Raw genomic sequence first — 25,567 nt, 5'->3', positions numbered from 1 at the left:
CGGGCTCCCCCCGCACACACACACTGCCCGAGTGGCCGCGAAGCTGGGAGAGGAGACTGGTGGCTCTCTGCCCGCGCCCTGGCCAGAGCCGCTTCCCCGGGGAGAGTGAACGGCCGGGACACGGCGGCCGCTGCCAGCGGGCTGAGGGGCTGTCGGTGCCCCGGCACCCGCTGTCCGCAGGGAAAGACGAGGGGCGCGGGACCGTGGTGACCGTGCTAGAGGCCTCGCGCTAGAGCGTCCGGGAATGTGGGGAGGGTCGCCCTTTGTCCTTGGTGGCAGTGGACAACGAGGAGAGGCTGAGTAGGGGATCCAGCCTCGTCCCGGCTCCCCCGGCCGCTTTCCCGCAGGGCGGGAGGCTCCGTAGGCCCTGGACAGCTCCCGCTTTGAACGCCGTCGGGGCGCTGCCAGCCGGCTGCCCGGCAAGGCTCCCGGCCGCGCTCCCAGAAAAGTGAGGTGAGAGGGGCGGGGGACGGCTGAGGGGAAAGAAGAAAAAAAAGAGAGAGAATGAAAAGGGAAAAAAAAAAAAAATCAGACGACGAGTCAGATTTTCCTTCCGAAAGCCTCAAAGTGTCCACGTCCTCAAAGCATGGAACCAATTTACCGTCGCCGCCCCCCCGCCGGTCCCGCTGCCAAGGCTGCCGCGCCGGGCCGGAGACACGGGCACGTGACGGGCTGGGCGGTGCCGGGACCCTCCTGCGGTATAAGTAGAACGGACCGGGGCTGGGTTAATTTAGCGTCCCGGGCAGCAGGTTTCTGCTAAGGTTGGAGTTACTCCTCAAGACTGTATGCCTGCGTCCCACAGGCGATAGCTAACCAACCGACTCGGCACCACAAGGAGTCTGCATGTCTTGCAACTAGACATGCTCAGCTTTGTGGATACACGGATTTGGTTGCTGCTCGCAGTAACTTCATACCTAACAACAGGCCAACGTAAGTGTTTTCCGCTTGTTTGTGGCAGGGGTGGTGGCAGGGGTGGCTGTCCGGCTCTGCGCTCTGTCCCGACGCCCTCCCCACGGCCAGCAATCTGCGGGGAGCTGCCTCTTCCCAAACGATAGAGACCAGCTCATAAACTGCCACCTCCCGTCCCAGATCAGAATCTAGCTTCTTTCTTCCCCTCAGAATAAGATGGCAAAAGGCCAACGAGATTTCCCGCTACGAATTAAAAAAAAAAAAAAAGAAAAAAGAAAAAAGAAAAAAAAGAGAAAACCAGATTAACCCCCTCCCCCCAGACGGGCTCGTACCTAAAGAAGAACGCAAAGCCCTATCTCCAGCGCAGATGCTGGGAAGGAGATACAGATACAGGCTGGGAGGAGAGTGCTTGCGGCGAGCGGAAGAACCCAGGCTGTACTTTTGTGAGACTTCAGGCGCGCTTTCCGAAGCGGAGGAGCGGGAGGAGCGGGAGAGCGGCGGCTCATCCCTTCCCTCCCCCGGGGGGCGGCGGTGGCTCCGTGCGGGACCCGCCGTCCCGCTCCCCGCCCGCGGCAGCGCCCCCTGCGGGCGGATCGGAGCCCTGCGGCGCCCCGGGGCCCTGCGGCCCAGCGCGACGGGACGGGGCTGTTCCCGTGTTCCCGCGGAGATCCCCGCACGCTGGGCCCGCCCCAAGGGCTCTCCGGGGAGGGGAGGACGAAAGGAGGCAGGGAAGCAATATTGCTCCGCTCTAGTGAGAAAAGGGAGCGCGGCTCCCCGACGTTCGCTGAGAGAGGATTTAGTGCCCCCCATCGCAGAGGGAAAAGGGCACCCACACAGGCACAAGTACTGTGGTGGGAGAGAAACGCGCCCCGCTCACTCGGCGGGGGCCGAAGCTGAGCCCTTCCCCGCCTCTCTGCGCGACAGCGCCCTGGGAAGTGGCCCCCTGAGCCCCTGGCCGTCGTGCCTCTGCACTGGGCTTTGGCCGCCTTCCAGGGCGGAGGAGGGATGGAGCAGCCGTGCGTTGCCCGCTCCGGGAGCTGGGAGCCCCCGGGAACATGCCTCGGCTGTGCCCCTGCCGCTGCCAGCCCGGGGGGTGGCGAGGAGCCGGGGCAGTGTCCAGCGCGGTGGCCGTGGCCCGGGGGATGCCCGAGGGGCGGCGGGAGGGCCGTTCTGGCGGGGCATTCTGGGGACATCCCCCCACCCACCCTCGGTGTAGCAGCTCCTTCGCCAAGGAGACGGAGCAGTTCGTGTGGGGGACCCCGAACCGAGCGCCCCCGCGCTGCCCGCAATGAGTTTGGGTAGTTGCCAGTGTCACATCACCTGGGGGCAGTAATGGCTTCAATTTTATGTTAGGTTAGCACAGGCAATCGGTGTGTGCTGCCGCGGTATTTCAGTGCTTTCAGCATTTCAGCAGTGTTACCTTTTGCTGGACTGTACGAATCATCTGAATTTAGTGTGATCATACATTGCCGAAGTGACATATTGTGGAAAAATCTCCAACAACCTGCTACTTAGGGATAAGGTCAAATTGGTGGCATTCAAGTGTGATATGAGACCATTTTACTATAATGAGTTTAAGCCAAAATAGATTTTTAATTGTAAATTAAGAAATTCAGAAAATTTGTATTTCCAACTAATGAATAATAGCATATTTAGTAGTACATAACATATGGTTATTTGCCATTTGGTGTTTAATAGCTTCAAGGTGTTCTCTGTTACACGCTTTTACAGGAAATTGTGGAAATAGGTATGTGTGGCTAGAACCGTTCCCCATAAAAATTGTGATGGGGCTATTTACATTAAAATTTAAGATTACTCCTAAAATTCAACATCTTCACAATGTATCAGCCTGTCTGGGCTTATTCTGTTGCACGCACACATGTGAAAATACATTGGTGCTTTTATTTCTAGGGAGGTACGTTTAAGAATATTTAGAGAAGGCTTATAGATGATATCTGCCTTTTTACGGCACCAATCATATTACTTGTTTTAGTTTAATTAGCAAGTCTGTTTTGAATTTGGAATACATGGCAATTTCACCTGCGAATCTTTCCAGTCTAAAATAATCATCTTAAAAGTAAGAAATTACATAAAGAAAATGTTTATTGCGTTAAGAAAATAAAGAAAATTGCATTTTGAATTAAAAGCAATGAAATGTAAAACTTGCAAAATAACTGAATCCACACTCTAATTATCTCTCTTTTTTTCTTTCCCTTCTTTTTACAGATGTGAACGAGGTCAGTATAATTTCTTTATCTGATATGTAGCACTCCAATTAACAGGCTAGGATTCTTTTCTTGTGGCAGTATAATTTTCTAAAGTTCATTTCAAGATGGTCATGGAAAGATGGTGATTAAATCCTGAAGGGACTGCCTGGAAAGGTACCCACCCCGATTTCACAAGTGGGACGGACTTTTTAAGAGACTGCCTTCATAGGTGTAGAGACCATGAGGAGAATGTAACAGATCAGTGGTGTTTGGATACTGCACCTGGCAGTTTGGATTGGAGAAGACTCTACTTTAAAGCCAGTTTTACAGCCTAATTTCATTGCTCAGAAAGATTATGGAAGAGCTCAGGTGTGACTTTTTTTTAATGCTAGTTTTTTAGGCTGTAATAACTGCAAGATGGTCAACCTTCAACAGAATGTTTTCATATAGTTACATGCATCTTTGCTATATATAAACTTGTAGCCTTCATAGTAATTTAAAACCTTTGGGCATACTTAAATATACTGTACTGAGGAAAACTATAGTTATGTAAGAAGATGAACCTAAGTTTATACACTATTTTAGTCTAGAATACTGGGAGAAATTTTAACTTTTTTAACTCTCTTCTTTATTTTTTCCAGGCACCTGCAGGGCGTAAGGTAAGCAATTTTTTTCTTGTGTGGAAATGGAGATGGTATCAAATAATCTTCAAGAGATTAATATTTTGTTGAAAATTGGATGAAAGAAAAATTGACTACATTCATTATTTTCCATGTTCTCTGAAAATAGCACTGGAACTGAGATGAATAGGCAGTAAAAAGGAGGGAACAATCAGTGCAACATCTTAACACCAGGGTGAATTTAAATAATTCAAAATAAAGATGCTTTATCCATGAGCAGAACTAAACCTACTAAGAACTAAAATTCATCAAAGTAGCATTCTTAGTCAGAGTTCCTTCAGAAAGATTTACGTGAATTGAATAGTACAGCAATATCTATACAGATCTTAAAAGCTAAATAGATTCTATTTTATTTGTAAGAGTCCCTACTTTAAATTAGAACTAGCTATTTAGTGGAGATGAAAATCAACTTTTAAATTTCTTCTGTGGTCTGTGCAGTGATAATTTTAATTCACACAGTAGTGACAGGGTCTAGTGACAGGGAAAAAGAATTATCTGTCTGTGGAAAATAGCTATTGGACCTGTATGTGCAGTCATCTTTCACTTTTTCATGTACACTAGTTATTCTTCATGTATCTGTTTCCCTGTATCCTCCTGGAAAATTTCCGCGGTAACTCATTAAGTGTTATTTTCTTCCTGCAGGGCCCTAGAGGAGACAAAGGGCCGCAGGGAGAAAGGGTAAGGCCGTTCATTTGTTTGTGAACTTTGAACAGCAGTTGTTGGAAGAACAGTAGGGTAAAAAATAAGTTCAGGCATCGTTGTGATATTAAATGAATGTAGCTGTAGAGGCTTGCATGTACAATTTCATCAAAAAAGAAACCAAGTTACCTATGTACCAGTACCTCAGCGACCTAATTATGGTCATTGTGCCTGAGCAAATGTGATTGAGATCATATAGCAGCCTAGCAATCCAAGTGATGACTTGAAAAATGTTTTTCCAGTTGCTCACCATGGAAATAGTGCATGGAAGTGTAGAGGGAAAAGCTGACACATAAAGATGTGGTCTTTGACCAATATGGTATCTGGATAAGCCCTGAATAGACAAAGCCAGTTTTGAGGATGATTTATTATCTGTGCCTCTGAAGATGGCTTGGAAAAGCTCTCTTCTTGGCAGCTAGGCATTTGTCATCTACCTTCTGCTAGCCAAAGCAGACGTTGTATTATTAAAGGCTACTGTAAAAGTAACCATAAATGAGGACAGTTGAAAAATTTAATTGTACTGTTCATTCATATTGCTGATATTTGCTTTTCTGTTTTGCTTCTGCATCACTGCTGCTCTTTGTAAAGTGGCATTCTGAAATTCACATGCTTATCTGTATAGCTTGTAGTTGTGTGTCTTACGTGTCTTCTGAAAATGAAAATGCCATACTACTGATAGGGAGCTCTTGAGGTTTTGAGATTGTAGTATGCTGACAAATGTGAAGGGAACTATTAGGAAGACTCTATCTGTATAATCAACTGGATATTTGATTTAGGCTACCACTAACTAAATTCATTTAATGAAATGAGATACAGACTTTGTCCTGAATGTAGGAAGTCTAATCCTGCTCCTTTAGAAATCCATTTATTATGGATTTCATTTAACACTGAACTGGATCCAAAATACTAAACAAAGTAAATACCTCACCTTAACTGCCACAACGGCAAAACTTGAGCACCTTTGTGGGTCCATATGGGTCACAAGAAATGTATAAGTCCAAAATTTGTTCACTTAAAATGAAACTTCCCAATTTGGAGATTATGCTTTGGTAGCATAAATGAAATATCTCCCCCATAAATCTTCTCAAATATGAAGGTCTGTACATATCTGATTTGAGTTATGGGGAGTGAACATAAAATCAGACTATACTTATTTTCTCAAGTTAGGCATTTATTGAAATTGCTGTAGAGTGTGATGTAGGTCCCTGGTTGTTAATGAAGTTATCACATCAGAGATTTCTTCAACCACTTCTAATGTTCACTTTGTAATCCTCTTTTTGACTCTAGGGTCCACCAGGTCCACCAGGCAGAGATGGTGAAGATGGACTACCAGGTCCTGCAGGGCCCCCTGGTCCTCCAGGTCTTGGCGGAGTAAGGCATCCAAACTTCCTATTACCAAAACTGTGCTTTTTGACTAAGGCAAAACGTTTATCAGCTGGAAAATACTGATGTTGCATTGGAAAGTAGAACACACGTTTTCTTATGAGCCTTAAGAAATTCATGGTCCCAGTTCCAATTAAACTTTGCTTGCAGTGTAAATGTTCCATGGAAAATTTGGATTCTGTATTCAACAGGGACTTATGCAGAGGAGCAAAGCAACCCTGTTATTTAGCATTAAATTTACACAGCCATAATGTGTATGGGTTAGGATTCAACTAAATGAAACCAGTGCTTTTAAGCAGATGGTGAAAAGAAACCTTCACAGTTGGATTCAACAGACAGCAGCTGTGTTGGAATAAACTGAAGAAGACTACCCCTTAGGCTAAAAATCAGTACTTAAAAGTCCTGTAGAATTTTAGAGTATATTTTTTAGAATTTTTCATTTCTATCTGTATTCATGCTGCAGAACGTAAATGGACTGTGTCACATACACACTTTCTGCACAAGGGTCCATGACGTATTCTCTGCAGAATTTAACTCTTTGCTTGACTTTGGTTTGCATAGGCAGCATGAAGACAAAGACAGTGTTGTATTGATCAAGTTTGGTAAATCCTTCTGCATGGAAAGGATTTACCTTTACTCTTTTGCCTTCAGTATGGATAAAAGTAGTTTATTTTCCCATTTGCAAATCTCAAACTGCTTTTGTTATTTTTTCTTATTTTAATATGCTAATAAAACAATCAAACAAAAACAAGGAAGCAAAGGATTTTCGGTTGTGCCATGTAGAACTTCTTTCCATTTTGATAAAATATCAACAATCCACTGCAGTCTCTGAGGCTGCAGCTCCTCAGTTCTTTTTGAAGCTGAAGGGCCTACCTCATCTGTCAGGGCTGGTACATGAATTTTACTTAAGCAAAGCAATGAAAAATGTGCATAATTACGCAGAGCAATTTGAGAGTTTAAAGAAAGTTTGCAACTTTAAATGACCACTGAGTTTACATTCTTAATTTTCAGTTCACGCTGTTGCAATGCTTCTTTATCACTTCTGCATAGATATTTAAGGCCACTGTTTGAAGGGGCCTTTCCAGTAAAATCAAGTCTTTTTGGAAATGTGAATAGAAATGTAATTATAATAGGGCTATGTTTACTGAGTTGTATGTATTCTGCTTTAACAAGTCATATAACAAGTGTAACAAGTTGGATGATGTTTAGGTGTAGAATGTTGATAAGAAATATTTTTAAGGCAAAATTTTTAGTATTTTAATTTCAAACTTTTTATAACCTACAGAACTTTGCTGCTCAATATGATCCATCTAAAGCAGCTGATTTTGGCCCGGGACCTATGGTAGGTATATGATAGAGCACTTGGTAACTGGCATGGGTGTGTTTAGTATTTTCCTTTGAGTCTAATCCAGCAGTATTAATGCAAAACATAGTATAAAGTTAGTGTTTTGATCATATTTTGATCAGGCTGTGAACTGATCCTTTGATGTAGGGCAATATATGTTTTGAAATGTATGTGTTTAAAATAGTCTTAGGACTTAAATATACAGTCCCAAGACCATATTTCATCTTCAATATGTTTAACACTTTTATGAATCAGTGAATCTCATAATTTGATGTCAGATAACGTGTACTTTTATATAGGTTTACTTTACCCATATTGAGACAGAAAACCGTGTTTTAGGAAGAATGATTGTAAAGCTGCTCTCTAAGGCAGACATAGGTCTAGAAAGTAACTCAGCATCTCAGCTCCAGTTGGTGACCATTTTTCCCCCATGGCTATACAACTCATTTGATATCCTTGTTTACTGTATACTATGTCCAAATGGAATTTAAGGAGTTTATTGCTGCTCCACATGAATTTCTAATGCTTCCTGATGTTAGCAGATATTTTAAGTGCACACAGGTAGTAACATAGGGGTTAAATTCACCAAACACACTGACATCCCAGCCAGTGCATCTGATGGGTGAGCAGCAGGATGAAGGCTGCCCAAGATTATTCTGGGTCAAATGCTTGTCTCCATTTCTAAAAATACTGTATATTAAATGAATTCTGGGAAATCTTTTGGTGTCCATTTAGATACTAAATATAGGAAAATAGGAGTACTTTTAATCAAGCTCTGCCCTCAATGTCTGACAATAAATCAGAAAATGTAGATGAGGATTTACTTGGGGTGTCACAATTTTCTGAGTTCCAATTTTTGAGTCAATTAGGGTTCATCTGACAGCAAGAGCAGTAGAATCTACCTTCTGTGAGGAAGTTTTAAGTTTCATGAAGAAAACGTGATAGATCGGGAAGTTAGAAACGGAGGGAAAAATAATTACGTAATATAATTTGTGAACAAATTCACAGGGTTTATGCAGCATATATGATTCAGCCTATTCAGAAACAGTTATTTTTTCTAGAATTACTGCATATTTTTATATCCGCAACATTGCTTTAACTTTCGTAAGTAAATGCCTGTAATTAATATGTATTTATTCCTCTTAATGAAAAGTATTCAGTTTTATAGGAATGCTACATAAGCCATTGAAAAGTTGGCATATGATTTTAATCTTGTAGTGAGTTTTACAAATTTACAAATTTACAAAAGTTCCTAAGAAAGTTTTAAAACCAATTTAAAACATAATGATTTCTGTTGAAACATATCCTAAATCATTTTGGACAATAGCAGTCTAAATTAAATTTCAGTTCAAAATTGTTTTCTTGCTTAGTAAGGCTTAAGACAACCCTTATGAAAGTGCACTAATCTGGGGAAATTTCCTTTTCAAAAGTATGTTAGTGACTTATTTTGCAGTGAAATGAAGAGAATTTAATCAAAACCAGAAAGCAATTAAATATTTAAATAGAAGTAGATCATTGTTTGAAATAGATGTATACATAATATGTATAAGAGCCTTTCACATTGTTTTGTTATGACCCTCATCTTTAAATTCTGGAATTTTCTGCACAGGGAGGTAGAGGGTACATAGAAGAATGAGCCAGTGCACTTGCTAATAAGCCATCATAGATTAAGAAGACTAATTACAAGGTTCACAGCCATAATGGTACATTCCTAATCATCCTATTGGATTCTCTGATGGTTCACTGCCCTTAGAAGATCTGTTTGCACTTGGACTGCCTGTGAAAATTCATGCAGATCTCTTAACTTCGTGTAGTTTGACCTGGACATTGCACACTGAAAACTGTGTTCCTTACAATATTTTAGGAATACCAGGAATTGGTGTTATAGATGAGTTTATTTAATAGTGGTTTTTAAAAGAGATTTTGCAATTTTTCTCCCTTAGGGTTTAATGGGGCCTAGAGGCCCACCTGGAGCATCTGGACCCCCTGTAAGTACAGTCTCATCTCTTCTACTGACATTGACATACCTAAAAGATGACAAATTAGCTTGTTTGAAAACTAACAATATCTCCCTCATCTTCTAGGGTCCTCCCGGTTTTCAAGGCATTCCCGGTGAGCCTGGTGAACCTGGTCAAACAGTAAGTACAGGTTTCACATGCAGACACTGTTAACATTTAGAAATAGCACACCAAAGTAGGCTTGTAATACTTAGGCCCATTTCTCCTATCCATCTGCACATCTCTGAATGTTTGGATACTCCTGCTTGATCCTGTTACAGAAACAGAGCTGAACACTCAGACCTGGGCTCTTTCAAGTTGGAATCATAAAGTCAATTAGGCTTCAGCTATACCCCAACTCAAGTCAGAAGCCAGTGGAAAGACTTAGATGAAGAATGATGCTTTAAGTAATCCTCAATCTATTTTTAACAGGGTCCCCACGGTCCTCGTGGTCCCCCCGGTCCTCCAGGAAAGGCTGGTGAAGATGTAAGTGGTTATTAAATGTTTTTCCTCTCTTTTGGGGTGGTGATTCAACTCTAACAATCAGGTTATCATTAGGATAAGCATTGTATTTGCCATAATTTTTACATTCTTCTATAATATATAGAATAAATAAGCCCCTGAAATAATTATTTTACAGTAAAAGAGATGCAGTATGCTGGAAAGGTACAGAAAATTGGATAACTCCAAAACATCTCCAAAAATATTATTTAGCTTCCTGAATACAGGAAGAAGAAAACTTGAAAGCTAATAGGCTCCCTGTATTTATTGAAAAGGAGAAGCTTTGCCAGTGTATTTTTTTAATGGTTTATGTTGTTATTTTATAAAAGGAGCTTTCCTTCTTAGTGCATTTTTACTGGATTTTTTAGGGTCACCCTGGCAAACCTGGAAGACCTGGTGAGAGAGGTGTTGCTGGCCCTCAGGTATGTAGTAATCCACTGTATACAATACAAAGCAATTCACTGATCAATGAAACCTAACAACCTTTCAGAATTTCATCACATTAACAGTCTAGTAATATTCCTTATATGGATTAATCCAATGTCAGTCCTTACTTTCAGGGATATCATATAGTTTTGGGGTTTTTTTCCCCACCCCATATCCAGTAAAGCAAATGTAATGAGTAACAGAAATGCCACTGTGAGGAGTTATGCAGAAGCAGGTGAGCAGGCACCTTGGCACAGGAAGTTAAAACAGCTGTGCTATCACGTGGTAATGCACGAAACTTCTGAGATTCAGAACTGGAAAAATCAGGTTGATTATTGTTAATCAATAATCAAGTCTGATCCTGAGAGATTAGGGTCTGAACTGTATTCCTCACTTGAATGATCATGACCCAAATCTACGTAGTAATTTTATTGAAAGACTTATCCCATTTCTTTCTTTTTAACTGCAATGTGTAATATGACAGACAATCATTTGTGCACTGTGGTTTTTTAGGGTGCTCGTGGTTTCCCTGGAACTCCTGGTCTGCCTGGCTTTAAGGGAATTAGGGTGAGTATATACATATTTTCCCTGAATATTTAAAACTGATAACAGTGCAGCAGACTGAAAACCCCTGGAAATGCTCTGAAAGTCAAGAGTGCATGAACCTCCTTGAAGTTTTTTATATTGCCTGATATGAAAGACTGATTATTTTGGAAAAATAAGAAGATTATATTAGGAAATAATTTTGTGTGGGAGGAGGGATTTATGTTACAAGACTAAGAGTTTGTGTATAACCATTTGTGAGAAAATATGTATCAGTATTTATTTTTCTACTCAATATAGGGACACAATGGTCTGGATGGTCAAAAGGGACAACCTGGTACTCCTGGCAACAAGGTAAACATGAAATCTGAAAATGTAGGATGCATTTATAGATCTTTTTAGTGAAAAACATGTGAAGTCTCCTCCAATCAGTCTTCCATGTTGCCAATAAACATTGCTCAGCTGCAATAATCTAGAAGTCAGTGGATCCATGTAGAACAAATACATGCACCTTATCATGGGAACTTTCCTGGGGCCTTATCCTTGAGCCCTTAGTCAAGTTAGTACTTACAGTGAGTAAGAGCTGCAGAACTGGGCTTCTGGTGATTGAATATTCACTGGCACTTCAGACTGCTTTTGCTATCGGTGCTCTTCTGTGGATTGTATTTTGGATTTTGGTGGTTTTTTTAAAGCAGGCTAAAATGAAAACATCTTGTTTTTCTGCAAAACTCTGTTGTGTGAGATACATGTTCAATGTAAGGCTTTCTGCTAAAAATTTGGGTAGATGAAGCGCTTTTCTGAGCTGAGGTTATTTTGATCTTCACAGTCCTTTTTACCATCTTCAGATTAGTACATATTTGAACACTATACTTAAAAAAAATCCTTAAAAATATATTCTTAAATATAGTCCAGAAATATCTCTGGCAAACTCTTTCTCTTTTAGCTTCTTCTTCCATTCCACTTCAGTGCCCCAGTGTTCTTGAAAAATACTGCAGTATGGGGTTGTAGGAAATTTAAATGCAGCTGAGTGATTCACAGAAGATTTGTATTCAAGAATTCTTAATATAGCAATGAAAAACTCAAATGCTAATTCTGCCTCTTGTTTGTTTCTAAGAGCTTAGCACCACTTTGTTTTAGAGTTATTACCTGTAACATACCATTCTCCAGTATCACTGTAAGAGGTTTACCTCCAGAACAAAGTATGGTAAAGAGATAGCAAACAGTCTACCCAGTTACTGGATATTAAAAAGCAATTAAATAAATGATAGAAGAGTTACTAGTAAGAGTGCTACTCTGACTGGAAAACACCAGCATAATAAATTAAGGTCAGTCACAATATAACTGTGAGTTGAGGAAGGCAAAAACTTGCATTCTTGGCAGCATTTAAGATTGGGTGCATTCAGGTATATCAGGATACAAGTGCTCTAGGCCAAACCTTGTTACTGCAGATCAACCTAGACCTCAAATAATCAGTAGTATTGGTCTTAAAAATAACTGAGGCAGATCCTTATTTTCAGCCATTTGACAGGAACTGTGTCACCTTAACATAAGGCAAAGGAAAGCATCATTCTGGTTCTGCTCTAGCTAAAAAACAGCTGCTGATTGATCTGAATTAGTAGTTGACTATCCAGGCCCAATCTTTTAAATGTGTACTACAGAGTAAATATCAGAATAAAGAAAGGGGATAAAGAAAGCTGAGCTAGGTAAGTCAAGCAACTTTCTCTGTCCCTCCTCTTCTAAAATGATTCCATTTGACTGTGTTCCAGTATATGTAGGGACAATTGCAGTCCTCAGGAGTATACTATTGTATACTGTGGTGCAAGTGCTACAGAAGACAAAGAGAGTAGGATCCAGCAGTTGAAAATCTCTCTGAAGGTGCTGTGCTGTCTGTCCAAAGCATCCTTTAATTAATTCAAGCCTCCAAACTTTCTTCTTCACAGGGAGAACCTGGTGCCCCTGGTGAAAATGGTACCCCAGGACAACCTGTAAGTATTCACTGCTGCTGTGGGAAATTATAATCTAATCGATTTTGTTCAGCTAGCATTTTCTTCAGTATTTGTCATTTGCAACACTCCAGCTAGCTAGATACTCTTATGTAATAGTATTATGACTTATCAGAGGGAAAAAATTCTATATATCTATGTTCAATGAAGAGATATAAATGAGTTGATTTAATTTTTTTCTTTCAGGGCGCTCGTGGTCTCCCTGGTGAGAGAGGAAGAGTAGGTGCCCCTGGACCAGCTGTAAGTGGCTTCCCATCTGTCTGTCATCATGACCAACCACTTACTGTGGCTTTCTCTGATATTCAGTTCTCTTTTCAAACTATTTATCATGTTCTTTCCTCACAGGGTGCTCGTGGAAGTGATGGCAGTGCTGGGCCCACTGGACCTGCTGTAAGTTTGTCTTGCTCTTTGACAATATGGTTCCATTAGACCTTGTGCTCCTAATCCTGTTTTTAGAGGATTTCTTGGGCTTCTGAGAAGTTGATTGTGTTCATGTTTTTAACATAGTCCTTTGTTGCTTATCAGACCATCACAAAAAGAATTAGTGAAACATAAAACCTTTGTAGACAATATCCTGAGAGCCTCAGAATTTATCTTTAACACATCTATGTCAAAGGAACCAAATATTCTCTCATTTGCATGGGTGATTTCATGGGAAACTTTCTCAGCAGATTTCACTGAGAAATTTCACCCAATGAACAGAATTCTCATTTCCAGCAGTCTAACAGAATAGTTCTCATCCCAAAACTAAAGAGACCTTATACTTTTTCACATATATGTACCATGCATGTTGCAGATGACTGTAATTATATATAAACTGTAAATAATGCATGCACACCAGAACACAGCTTTGCACCTGCAGCACTGTACTATCAGACATTAACCTTTTTCATTTACCCCTGATACCTGCATTATGTGAACTAATGTGAAAGGCCAGTGAGATCCAACTGCCCTGATCTGACTAGTAAACAATAACTATTCTAATAGGAACTAACACAATGCAAATTTGTCCATTCAAAAGGAGTTAGTGGTACCATAATATACCACTGACTTCAGTAAACCTCATTTATCTCAGCCAAATAAGTATGTGTCAAGGACATAGTTTTGAAACTGTAAAAAAATCAAGAATAGCCTAGAATAGTTTTTTTCTTCCTACCTTCAAAATTTGAGTCAGTGATGAACCTGTACTTGATTCTGTTTTGCTAAAGTTGATTTTAGTGCTCCTTGTCACTTCAAACACCTCTTGTGCTTTAACAGAGCAGCATGTTAATAGAGCTGTGAATTTCTCTTCAGTTCTCCCATGTAGAGTATTCAACAAATATCTGTGATTGGGCATTTAAATTGCAGGCAAATAGAGATCTTACAGCTAAGACCTGATGTAGTAGAATCAAAATATTTTAGCTGAAGACGTTTCACATGAAGTTACTATATGAAAAATATTCTGAAGCTGCTGATTGTAGAGGTGTTACTCAGAATGGGCAGCAGCACAGTATTGCATTGTGTTTCAGTGTCTATTCCAGGCTGAAGTTACTTTACACATACTTAGGTTATGATGCTGTAAATATTCTGCGTAGCACTTATTACCACTAATTTTTTAGAACTAAAACAGAAATAACATTTTATTCTTCTTGCTACTTGGAATTTAAAATGTAAAAAAGTCACTGCAATGAAAATTCTGTAAATTTATGTTTTCAAACACATCTTAAAGGGTTTTGTTCTTTTTTTCTTTGCTTATGCAAAACCAGTGAGAATTCAAGGTACCCCATTTATAACACAGTAGGTTATAAAATGTTGGAAGCCAACTCCTTTTTGTCATACCAGCTGACAAATTCCCTTGGATTTTTGAGGCAGTTTTATAATAAGTATTTATAATTGAAAGATCTTAGCTCAACAACAATGTAGATATCAGTTCCCAGTAGCAATGAGTGAGTTGGATATTTTATTAATAATTGAAGAAAAACTATCCTTTGTATTTGCATGCACTGAAAAATAAAGGCTATGAATACATGCTATGAATATATGTCTGGGTACATTAGGAATTTTGTCCCAATGTAGTTAGAAATCTCACAGCCATAAGCAGATATAGTAGAATCAGCCACCTTGCCTTGCAGATGCCTGCCTCTGCCCATCCTCTGTTCCTTCTCAGGTGTTTAGCCTCAAGGCAAGGTTTTACCAGTTCTTGCTAAATTTGCACTGCAAATGCTTTTTAAGCATTGACCTTGCTCTTAACTGTTTGTAGTAAACCAAATCTGTCAGTTTGGAGTTGCAAAAGGTAACTAGTATTCTGAGGTGGTAACATGAGGAATAAGTAAATGTGCATTTCTTTTAATCTGTTTAAAGCAAGAAAGATGTTTCTGTTGTCACAGAATACCTTTAAACAACTGCTTCCTTTTCATTTTCCAGGGCCCTATTGGTGCTGCTGGTCCTCCAGGCTTCCCAGGTGCTCCTGGTGCTAAGGTATGAACATCTGCTTCTCCTGGTACATTTGATAGTGAAGATGAAATATACTATAAAGAGTTGCTAGGCAGCAAAAAAAACCCCACTCAATGAAATAGGAATCCTTTCTTATCAGTTACCGATCAGGATGAGGATGAATTCCTAGAGTATTTGGAGAGCATCAGATATGAATGCTAATTTAAAACACAGCAGTTACTTCACAGCTGAAGATGGATGCTGGGCAGATTTAGGAAGACACATAACCTTTTTACTGCTTCCTGTGTGATGCAGTTGAATATACCTTCGAAGGGTGACATGGATCATGCTAAATAAGCAAAGCAGCAGATAACATCACTTTACAGAAGTAGTGGAGGACCAAGAAGCTGCAGTTGAGTATTAGGCTCTTTCCAACTTAAGTCCTTGAAATTACAATGCAGAAATTGCATTTAAACTTTTCAGGTTCAGGACACTACCATTTTGCTCTTGCAGACTATAACTTAAATGATTCACTTATTGCTCAGATCTTAGCATTTTTACCTGGGTAAGAGTCTCAACATCTTGAGTGCCCAAGGAAGCCAAGAGTATCACATATACTACATTTACTAATTTTGCTGACCTTTTGCCACAAAATCCATGTCACAGACAAAACTTATCTTAATCCATCCTTAGAAGAAAATAAAGTATTGTTTGCTGGGCCCTTTAATATTAACTGCAGGGAAGATGAGGAAAAAATTGAGATCCCATTTTGGTTATTCTTATCAAAATGCAAGTCTTTGAAAACCATGAAGTCTTCTCTGATGCAGATGTTAGTGTGGTTACAGCATGTAATTTCAAGAGAAGATTGTCTACATGTCCAGGGTGAATGCTGGCTGCTTAGAGAATTGTTGGAGAGAAATTTTCCTTATATTCAGTTTTTTGTAGTGGAATACAAGCTTCTGAAAATAAAAACAAGGACCTTTCTTCCTGTCATTTACTCCACTGTGAATACTATCCCACAGCACTCTGATCAGGCATCATTGTGTGTTTTGCATCAGTGTGAATGGCATCTGAAAGTGCAAGACAATGGTTAATTAGGTCTCATACACTGTGGCACCTCAGGCCAATGCTGGAGGCACATGGCTGCAGATAAGACTGGAATTGTAATTCTGATTTTTTTAGATCAACCTTCTGGTTAATCCTAGGTGATAATGTAACTTTTCAGGTCTGCAGAGCATCTGTTGTTTTAGCTATTAGCTTAGATGGAGCCTAACTAGACATTCCAACTTCAGTGCCCTTGAAATCCATTAAAAGCTCTCAGCTGCTTGGTTTCCTGGCCTCTGAATTGGGCACATATATATATAAATGTATATGATTGTCTTCTTAATGCCAGGCTAATATAGGATTGCTTCACTATTGCCATAACACTGTGTACACTGATAGAGCATTCTATTCTTCTCTCAAACAGGGTGAAATCGGACCTGCTGGTAACGTTGGTCCTACTGGTCCTGCTGGTCCAAGAGGAGAGATTGGACTTCCTGGTTCTAGTGGTCCTGTTGGCCCACCAGTAAGTAATTTGCCAGACTTTATCTATTGTTGGATGAGTGTACTTTTGATTCTGAATGAACCAGCATTGTTATGTTCCTTAACAGGGCAACCCTGGTGCTAATGGTCTTCCAGGAGCTAAAGGTGCAGCTGTAAGTACGACTATACTCATACTTGTTTGCTTTAAAAAAACCAAAATTCAGTTAATGCAGCAGAAAACAGGTTCATAATACCTTTTTTCCCCTCTGCTCTACAGGGTCTTCCTGGTGTTGCTGGTGCTCCTGGTCTGCCTGGTCCCCGTGGTATTCTTGGTCCTCCTGGCCCTGCTGGTCCTAGTGGTGCTAGAGGACTTGTCGTAAGTGACCTTGTATATTATGTGTCTTCATTTGAAAACCGGACACAGTGTCCACAGTAGTAAAAGATTCCCTCTGGATACATTTTTGTTATAATGCAGACATTTTTTCTTGCTGCACTGTAATTGAACATTGTAGTTCAGTTCTGTGTCTCACTACTTACTTCAGACGCCAAAACTCAAGAGGTTCACTTTGCACTCCCTTCAAGTGCAAGAACTGTTAAGCTCTGTCCATGCTGATAGTATCAAGAGAGATGTGGCAGCAATCCCACAGCTAGGCCCTCAGTGGGTATCCTGAGCAGGGGAATCAGCCCTGAATGTGTCATAGTTCAATATATGTAATTTCTAAGCATCTTGAACATGTTTGTTTTCATGGCTGTTAAACCAAAAATACAATTGTACTCGTTGACCGTTATTCACAATAGAGGCAGAGATGATCAAAGACTGTTTTGATTCATGAGAAATCCCTCCAGGTAGAAGAGATATTTTTTTGAATGATGCCTAATTCTATGATCGCTTTTTGTTTTGGACTCTAGGGTGAACCAGGCCCTGCCGGTCCCAAGGGAGAAAGTGGTGCCAAGGGTGAGCCTGTAAGTATGGCAAAATGTGAAGGTTTTTTCAATCAAAAGCCTCCTTATAACTGCAACACAGCACCTGATTTCTTCTTTTTCTCTATTTGTCTGACATAGGGTGCTGCTGGACCTCCTGGCCCTCCTGGTCCCAGTGGTGAGGAAGGCAAGAGAGGAAGCACTGGTGAACCTGGCTCTGCTGGTCCCCCAGGCCCTGCTGGTCTGAGAGTAGGTTTTCTTTTTGTGTTCCAGAATTAGAAGTAAAAGGAAAGAAAAAATCAATCGAGAGTCACAAAGACAAATTAAATAATTATGAGTAATTGAATTTACATTAGTGCTTCTACACAAAGATAATTTTCAATTCTAAGCCTTTTGATTAGTTGGGACCAAACCTATTTTTGCTTTGTGTTAGTGCATGTTTACAATCTTATCCCTGAAGCAATTAGAGGTTGCTTTGATTCATCCATCGTGTAATATTTAGTGAATTATCTTTTAATTACTCTTAAACGTAGTGATGGAATTTAACTGCTCAAAACAGAAAATTGGCTCACATGTCATAGGAGGCAAAAGCTTTCAATTCAATGTCTTCAAGGATGCCTAGTACCCTTTTCACTGGGTGAGAAAACAACCCTATGAACTTCAGGAAGCATGCAGGAAAACAATTCATAGGAAAATAATACAAAAAATGGCAGTGTTTCCTCCAGATATTTTTTTGGCAGGGATAAAGATGTGGTGTTGCACCTTGGGTAGGGAGTCACAGAGAAATCAGTAACTCTCTACAGAGAAGGGAATGTGGAACTGTGTGGGCCAGGTTGTGGGATCCTAGCCACTGGGTAGAGCCACTATTAGTTACAGTGAACACTGAAAATGCTCTGATACAAACAAAAATTTAAAGAAATCTATAGGAAGTGAAAGAGATTTCTTTCACAATATCCATTTACAGTGAGGTGTGTGAGCTTAGAGCTGCACCTACCTCGAATTAAGCAGACCTGCTTGGAAGGCTGAAATTTAGCAAGCAACAACAGATTTATTTCTTTCCGTTTCTTGATTTGTTTTGTGTTGACTTGCAGGGTGTGCCTGGATCTCGTGGTCTTCCTGGAGCTGATGGCAGAGCTGGTGTCATGGTAAGACTTTTGTCTGGGCCACTGTTTCTGAAACATCTTCTTTTATACGCAGACATGTGATGCTTTTTCCTGCCTCTGCCTTATTTTATTTCTTTCTTATGGTAGGGACCTGCTGGTAACCGTGGTGCTAGTGGTCCTGTTGGTGCTAAGGGTCCTCATGGTGATGCTGGCCGTCCTGGTGAGCCTGGTCTTATGGGTCCAAGAGTAAGTTCGAACTCTGTGGTGTAAGTTTGAACTATGTAAAAAGAAAATTACTTACAATTAAGGGATAAAATTATTCAGAAATCCAAATGCAAAAATTCAGCATGTGCTAACCACAATTAGGGCACTTCCACCACTCTGTTGAAAAAAAAAAGCCATGAGGAATGATTAAGAAGCATCAAAATATTTATTGAAATTAGTTCCTTTTGTTATGGTAGCATTTGATTGCCTTGTCATGGAACATTGTCACCTTGTACTGGATACTGCATTGACTTCTGACAGGGGTTTCCACTTGTGATTATTACAGAATATGGTCATTAAGATCACAGCTGTGGTGTGTGTGTCCTCTTTAATGAACTAAAAGAAAAGCAAACCCTACTAAAACGATTAGATGGCTGATCGAAATTATTTCTATTTTATTTTGGAAATTATTTCACTGAAAGAAGCCATTCACTTTTAGTGGTGTTGGCTGCAGTCAGATTATGTCCTTGTCATGGTCTTTAATTCTCTTTACTCTTCCTACCCTACCCCATGAAGTGAAAAGGTTTTCAATGCACATGTGAAACTATTAGGCATCTGCAAACATTGAAACACACTCTCCTCCAAAGCAGAGCCTAAATAAGTTTGTCTGAGTGAAACAGGTACTTACCTAATCTGATTTTCAACTGGCAAGGGAACACACCACCAAATTAAACTTCAGTGTGCTTTAGATGTAAACTTGATAAGGCAGACAGTCCTGTTTCCTCAGTGTATATTGATAACTTGGCATCTCTCTGTGTGTATGCATGCATGTAGGAAAAAATGTTGATTAACTGTTGGGTGAGTTTGTTTCCTTCTAAAAACATGAAACTTTTCCTTTTTCAGGGTCTCCCAGGTCAGCCTGGAAGCCCAGGCCCTGCTGGCAAGGAGGGTCCTGTTGTAAGTACTTTGCTTTCCATTCTGTTCCCCCATTGCATGTGAAACACACACATAAAGTGAGATTTTAAAAAGCAGAGGTCTCGGTGCTGAGCCCTCACACAACTACATAGAACCAGCAAAATTTTACTACCATATTACTCAGAAGAACAGTGTGAAACTTTCCATTCGTTTCTGTGGGTCTCAGATTAGGCCTGTGTCCTGGAAGGGGAAGAAGAAATACACAGTTCTATGAAAAGAGAGAAAAATGGAGGAATGTGTGAGCATGCAGTGTATCAACAATGTTTAAAAGTTAAATGGCATTTGCTTCCTGTCAGTACACATTTCTCCTAAAGCTGAACTCTAATTAAATTACCTCAGCCATTTAATAGTATGATTTCTCTTTCTAGGGTTTCCCTGGAGCAGATGGTAGGGTTGGGCCAATTGGTCCAGCTGGTAATAGAGGTGAGCCTGGCAACATTGGATTCCCTGGACCAAAAGGTCCCACTGTAAGTACAGTACAGAAGCTTTCTATTACTATGAAGGTATTTCCAGACATCTTTAGGTCCCCAGCTCTGACATTAATCAAACACATCTCCCTGTATCTTCCTGTACTGCTTATTGTAGCATCCACTTACATTCAAGATTTTTGTTTTAAATTATTTTTCAGTTATCCAAAATATGATTAAACAACTGAAAAACCATGTAATTGGACACCGAAGTGATTAGGATAATACACATCTATTTTATAATTTCTGCATCTCCATTTTATCATTTCTGTATATATGCTTCAGTAAAAGTTGTGTAAAAGCTGGCCATTAAATCTAAGGTTCACTTCCAGAGTACTCTCATTTATGGAGCACTATCCAAAGATCACTCAGTTTAGAAGAAAAGTTACCTGTGACTTCAGTGGACCTCTTAATATATCCCACAGAGGCCACAGATAACAATAATAACCTCCTGGATTTGGGTGCTGCTATACATACACACACATGCATACATATTGCATAGGATACTATGCAGAGAGTCATAAGTTATGATCTCAAAAAATAAGGAAACAGAGTTTTGAAAAGACAAGACGTTTATTTTTGAGATATTCAAAGTGATCCAAAAAGTCAGATGGAGCTTGTGGGTGTTTTAATTGGGGTTAAAGAATTATTGCAATAAATCTGGCAAGGAGAGTGTAAATGTCTGCTTAGTAGTATAAATTGAGTCTAATACAAAGTCTTGGTTAACTTTTATATCTTTTTTTTCTTTTGACTTCAGGGCGAACCTGGCAAACCTGGTGAAAGAGGCAATGTTGGTCTTGCTGGCCCACGGGTATGTGGATATAATTGCTTTAGCACCCTCCAGAGAGAAAGAAGTAGATTTTCAAAACTTCTGTAATAAGATACCATTGTCCTGGGCAAGCATGAATAGATGATGATATAGAAAAGCACTTGGGAATACATTCATCTAGCCTCATGTCAGTGGGGGCTGTTACTTAATGGATAAATGAAAACTCCTCTTCTTGGGTGTTAATTGGGTAATTAATTTTGCAGTATTATCATCTTATGAAGAGGAAAAAATAGCACTCCCTGTCCTCAATTCTTTGAGGACAGTGTATGGTTTCTAATTTATCCTGTAAATTTCCAACTTCTTATTGATAGCTGAAACTTACTAATTCTTCCATGTAGAGGGACCAAAGAATCAGTCTGTTGTGGGAAAAATACTATCAGCAACGTTCCTGTATTCTGTAATTCCAAAATAAGCTTTCTTAAGGATGAATGTGCTGCAATAATTGAATTGCCAGAATTTAAAATTGTAAGAATCTTTAGCAGACTTTGACAGTGAAGTTTCTGCAGTTAAGTCCAAAATGCACAGGAAGTGCCCTTTGTTTTTGGCACATAATAATTTAAATGTATTATTCATAAAAAATCAAAACTTTGATAACAGCTTTCTACTTGAACATATATAGGGTGCTCCTGGTCCAGAGGGAAACAATGGTGCTCAAGGTCCTCCTGGAGTCACTGTAAGTAACAGCTTTTACACAGGTCCAATTTGTGATTTACTTTTCATTAGTGGGACTTCCATTTTTAAATCCATTTTCCTGTATTTCTCCTTCCAAGTTAATCAGTTGTTTTTCGTTCCATCCAGGGGAATCAAGGTGCAAAGGGTGAAACAGGTCCTGCTGGCCCTCCTGGCTTCCAGGTAAGTAACCATATGCTCTGCTCAATATTATCTATGGTTTCCAGAGCACGAAGTGCTTCTGCCTTAACTTTATGTGCATTCTTGTTTCTTTATACTTAGGGTCTGCCAGGTCCCTCGGGTCCAGCTGGTGAAGCTGGTAAACCAGGCGAAAGGGTGAGTGGCACATACAGCACTCTACGAGCGGGGGCAGGCATTGCATAAGTGCTGCATTTGCAATTGCACATGTGGTGAAGCAAGAGCCTGTTGGATCTATTTGCCAAAAAAAAAAGCAATCTGTGTTATATGCAAAGTTTAATAGTCCCTTTTGTTAAAGCTAGCCACAAATGAAGAAGTTCTATTGGAACTTGCATCATACTTCTTTTTCTAAGTTTTGGTATGAAACCGAGCCAAGGCAGTCCTTTGCTTTTTGGGCCTTAAACAGTAATAAAGTATGCCTCCTCCCCCAGAGGAGGACACAGTACATGAAAAATATTTTACTTCACATTTCTTTTGAAATCTTTAAGGTTAAGTCTAACCTGCATTACTCCAATTATGTTCTTTTGCAGCTCTGTTGATTTCAGTGAATTTACAGTGATGTACAACTGAGGTAGCTTAGGTGTAATTCATTCTCTGACTGCTGCACAGTTAGTGTGTGATGAAATCTGCAAGTTGTTTATCCTAGGTGTCATAACCACCTTTAACATTTATAGTTACATCTCTCTGTGTCCCTGTAAAATAACTTACAATGCATATACCTGAAAAAAGAGCTTGTAATTTAATAGCTAACTCTTCAGATGAAAAATTATCTCGTGTGTGCCTTGAGATACTGTGCAGCTAGATGAAAAGGGCTTATTTCCGTGTATCTAAAATTTTCAATATGCTGTTGCAATTTGAGAAGCATTTATGTTTACTGCTAAGAAACAAAGTACAATTTGAGCAAACAAGTTTGCTTTAGAAATAAGCCTTACCTGTATATCTACCCTCTTCTAGGGTCTTCATGGTGAATTTGGTGTCCCTGGTCCTGCTGGCCCAAGAGTAAGTAACTCATTTGAAATCTGGTACAGACTGTCTTAAGAATGTGTTCAATAATACTTGTAGCTATACATTTCCAAGTTCCTCAAGGCAAAAAGTCTTGTTATAGAATACAGTGTATTGCAGAGCAGATTCCCAGGAATGAAAGAGAATTATCTCTGCTCTTTGCACATGTCAGGGTATATGGTTATATAATACAGCAGTTGCCAGTGTTAGTAAACTTCTGGATAAGCAGTATGACTATTACCCAAATAACGATACCCTGTATTAACCTCACAATGAGACTGTGGATGACAAAAGACTAATCCTACAGTGTTACACTGAGGCCTGATGCATATGAGAATTTTCTTGTACAGTGCCTGTGTGCAAACCTTCTTAGCCTGACCACTTCAGTTGCTTACCAGCTCCTACCTCTCAGGTAACCTCTTTGTGAATAGTGAGCTGAATTCAGAGCCTGGAATAGCCATTGGAAGGTATTGCCTTCCACTTCCCTTTACTGTCAATAAACATCTTTAAAGATCTTTGTGCAGAGGCCTTCCTGCATGGCAAGAAGATCCCATTTATGTAGAGCAATGAGTGATTTATAAAATGCTCGATTAATTATTTGCTCTCCAAATTCGTCTATGAAGAGATTGATATTTAACCTACTTCTGTTGCTTCTTCCTTTCTTCTGACTTCCAGCCTAAATGTATCCAATGACAAATATTCCCATTCACTCTTATAAGTTATGTTGATCAGTTTAAACAGCACTTTCCCTCCCTATATTTAGTGCCCTGAGACTGAATCTTAAGGCATCAATATCAATAACTGTGTCCTCTCTAGACTTCGCTGATCTATCCAAGCCTTTGTCATATTATTATCAGTTACTTGCCTCTGCTCTAGCTTGCCTTAAGTATCTCAAACCCAGCCCAGAGTGTATTTCATTCAGTATTCAAAATTATGTCTTGCTGATGCTTTGTACACAAAACTAACACTAACTAAAAATACCTCACTTCTTGTGCCAGATCACATTTGCCTTTTTCACGTTCGCATCATGTTGTTGGCTACTGGCTATCACTTTTCCCTTTCTGTAATTTTCACCAATGAAACTTCCATTTACAGCAGAAATTCTCATTTTTAGTGCCTACATAAATGGCCTGATACTTTGCACTCTTGAATTTTATCCCACTTCTTCTGTGACAGCCATCTAGCAGGTTATTCACTTCTTCCTATGTAATATGCCAACCCTTCTTCCTGTCGACAAAAACTTCCACCTTTGTGATATCTGCATATTTCATAAATATCTATCTTCCTTTTCAGCCTCTCTGTCATTAAAAAAATGTATGTAGAAGAAATATTAATCGAGGAACATTTCTAAAATATAATTTAATCTTCCACATCACTGGTGCTTCTAGCAGTGTGCTATGTCTCCTTGAGTCAGTTCTTTGACCACATTATAGTTCTCATGAAAAATCCCAGATTTTGCATAATAACTATGATGCTGTTATGCAAAATTCAACATATTATACATAATACTGTACAAAATCCAGCATAACGAAAAATCTCTATTATACCTTATCAGATTATTCCCTGATGTCCAACTTGATCACACTGAGATAATTTGAAATATAGAAATATGGGTTTTACCAAAGATCTTTGATAGATCTGTTGTGCATTTAAACCCAGTTTCCAGCTACTTCCACATCTTCGGATGACCTCTATTTCAGAATTTATCCTTATACCTGTTATAATGTACAGGTCACGTTAATAGGCTTTAGGTGTCACCTCTATTCTCCAATATTCACCAGGCATTTGACACTGTAAAAATAATTGTTTGCCAATTATTATTGCTTTAATTTCACTAGCATCCATTATTTTTCCTGAAACAGAATCTCCATTTGGCAGTAGAATGCAAGACACTATTACCAGAATGAGCACAGTAGCCAAAATCCATGTTCAAAAAGTATTTATAACCTAATTGTCAGCTGTTACCATGATGCAAGACTTTATTACCTCATTTTGCTGTATTTGTGTCTAAACTGGAGCCAGTTCTTATGACCAGTTTAGTTAGTGGCTGTACAATTTTCACACAGTTCTTAGTGGTTTGTTCAGATTAAAATGCTACTAGCCAGTGCTTTAAAACCTCTCAGCTAAAGAGAAATTCAAGGGAAAACTTAAATCAGACTCTCTCCTGTAGGGTGAACGTGGTCCTCCTGGTGAAAGCGGTGCTGTTGGTCCCGCCGGTTCCATTGGAAGCCGTGGTCCTGCTGGCCCACCAGGCCCTGATGGTAACAAGGTATACCTTTCCCAGCTGCCACTGCCTTGCTGTTGGATTCCTGATGATTGAATTTGGACACAATCCAAAACCTGGTTTCCTGAGGGCATAGGTGATAACTGCTAATAGGTAGTTACCAATACACTATAGCCCCTGGATCATCTCTTCAAGTGGTAAAATTCCATTCCAACTAGTCCATGCTAATATTAAATGGATAGTACTGTAGATGATGGGAGGGGAACTCAGTTTGAATACAGCTTGTCAACTGGGTATGCTATTATTCTGTTTTGAGATAGGATCTGAGATTTTGACTGAAATCCAT

The 25,567-nt window shown here is 39.9% G+C and overlaps 1 protein-coding gene across 1 annotated transcript in view; it reads left to right on the top strand.

Annotated features, from left to right (window-relative positions):
• Positions 1-685: 685 nt before the first annotated feature.
• The window catches only part of COL1A2 (collagen type I alpha 2 chain), a 38,960-nt gene continuing 14,078 nt past the window's right edge, over positions 686-25,567 (top strand). Inside the window, exons 1-31 of the mRNA XM_051802608.1 lie at positions 686-930; positions 3,136-3,146; positions 3,758-3,775; positions 4,439-4,474; positions 5,783-5,866; positions 7,164-7,220; positions 9,167-9,211; positions 9,308-9,361; positions 9,653-9,706; positions 10,090-10,143; positions 10,661-10,714; positions 10,991-11,044; positions 12,631-12,675; positions 12,880-12,933; positions 13,039-13,083; positions 15,097-15,150; positions 16,574-16,672; positions 16,758-16,802; positions 16,907-17,005; positions 17,539-17,592; positions 17,692-17,799; positions 18,642-18,695; positions 18,801-18,899; positions 19,761-19,814; positions 20,201-20,299; positions 21,057-21,110; positions 21,748-21,801; positions 21,927-21,980; positions 22,080-22,133; positions 22,950-22,994; positions 25,168-25,266. Of these exons, the coding sequence (XP_051658568.1) occupies positions 861-930; positions 3,136-3,146; positions 3,758-3,775; positions 4,439-4,474; positions 5,783-5,866; positions 7,164-7,220; positions 9,167-9,211; positions 9,308-9,361; positions 9,653-9,706; positions 10,090-10,143; positions 10,661-10,714; positions 10,991-11,044; positions 12,631-12,675; positions 12,880-12,933; positions 13,039-13,083; positions 15,097-15,150; positions 16,574-16,672; positions 16,758-16,802; positions 16,907-17,005; positions 17,539-17,592; positions 17,692-17,799; positions 18,642-18,695; positions 18,801-18,899; positions 19,761-19,814; positions 20,201-20,299; positions 21,057-21,110; positions 21,748-21,801; positions 21,927-21,980; positions 22,080-22,133; positions 22,950-22,994; positions 25,168-25,266 (1,860 nt within the window). The 5' untranslated portion in view covers positions 686-860. The remainder of the gene's footprint in view (positions 931-3,135; positions 3,147-3,757; positions 3,776-4,438; positions 4,475-5,782; positions 5,867-7,163; positions 7,221-9,166; positions 9,212-9,307; positions 9,362-9,652; positions 9,707-10,089; positions 10,144-10,660; positions 10,715-10,990; positions 11,045-12,630; positions 12,676-12,879; positions 12,934-13,038; positions 13,084-15,096; positions 15,151-16,573; positions 16,673-16,757; positions 16,803-16,906; positions 17,006-17,538; positions 17,593-17,691; positions 17,800-18,641; positions 18,696-18,800; positions 18,900-19,760; positions 19,815-20,200; positions 20,300-21,056; positions 21,111-21,747; positions 21,802-21,926; positions 21,981-22,079; positions 22,134-22,949; positions 22,995-25,167; positions 25,267-25,567) is intronic.

Source organism: Manacus candei, unplaced genomic scaffold (genome assembly GCF_025592945.1).
Source record: "Manacus candei isolate 608988 ecotype Guabito, Panama unplaced genomic scaffold, ASM2559294v1 h1tg000056l, whole genome shotgun sequence".
NCBI lineage: Eukaryota > Metazoa > Chordata > Aves > Passeriformes > Pipridae > Manacus > Manacus candei.
This window is presented reverse-complemented; position numbering and strand designations above follow the sequence as displayed.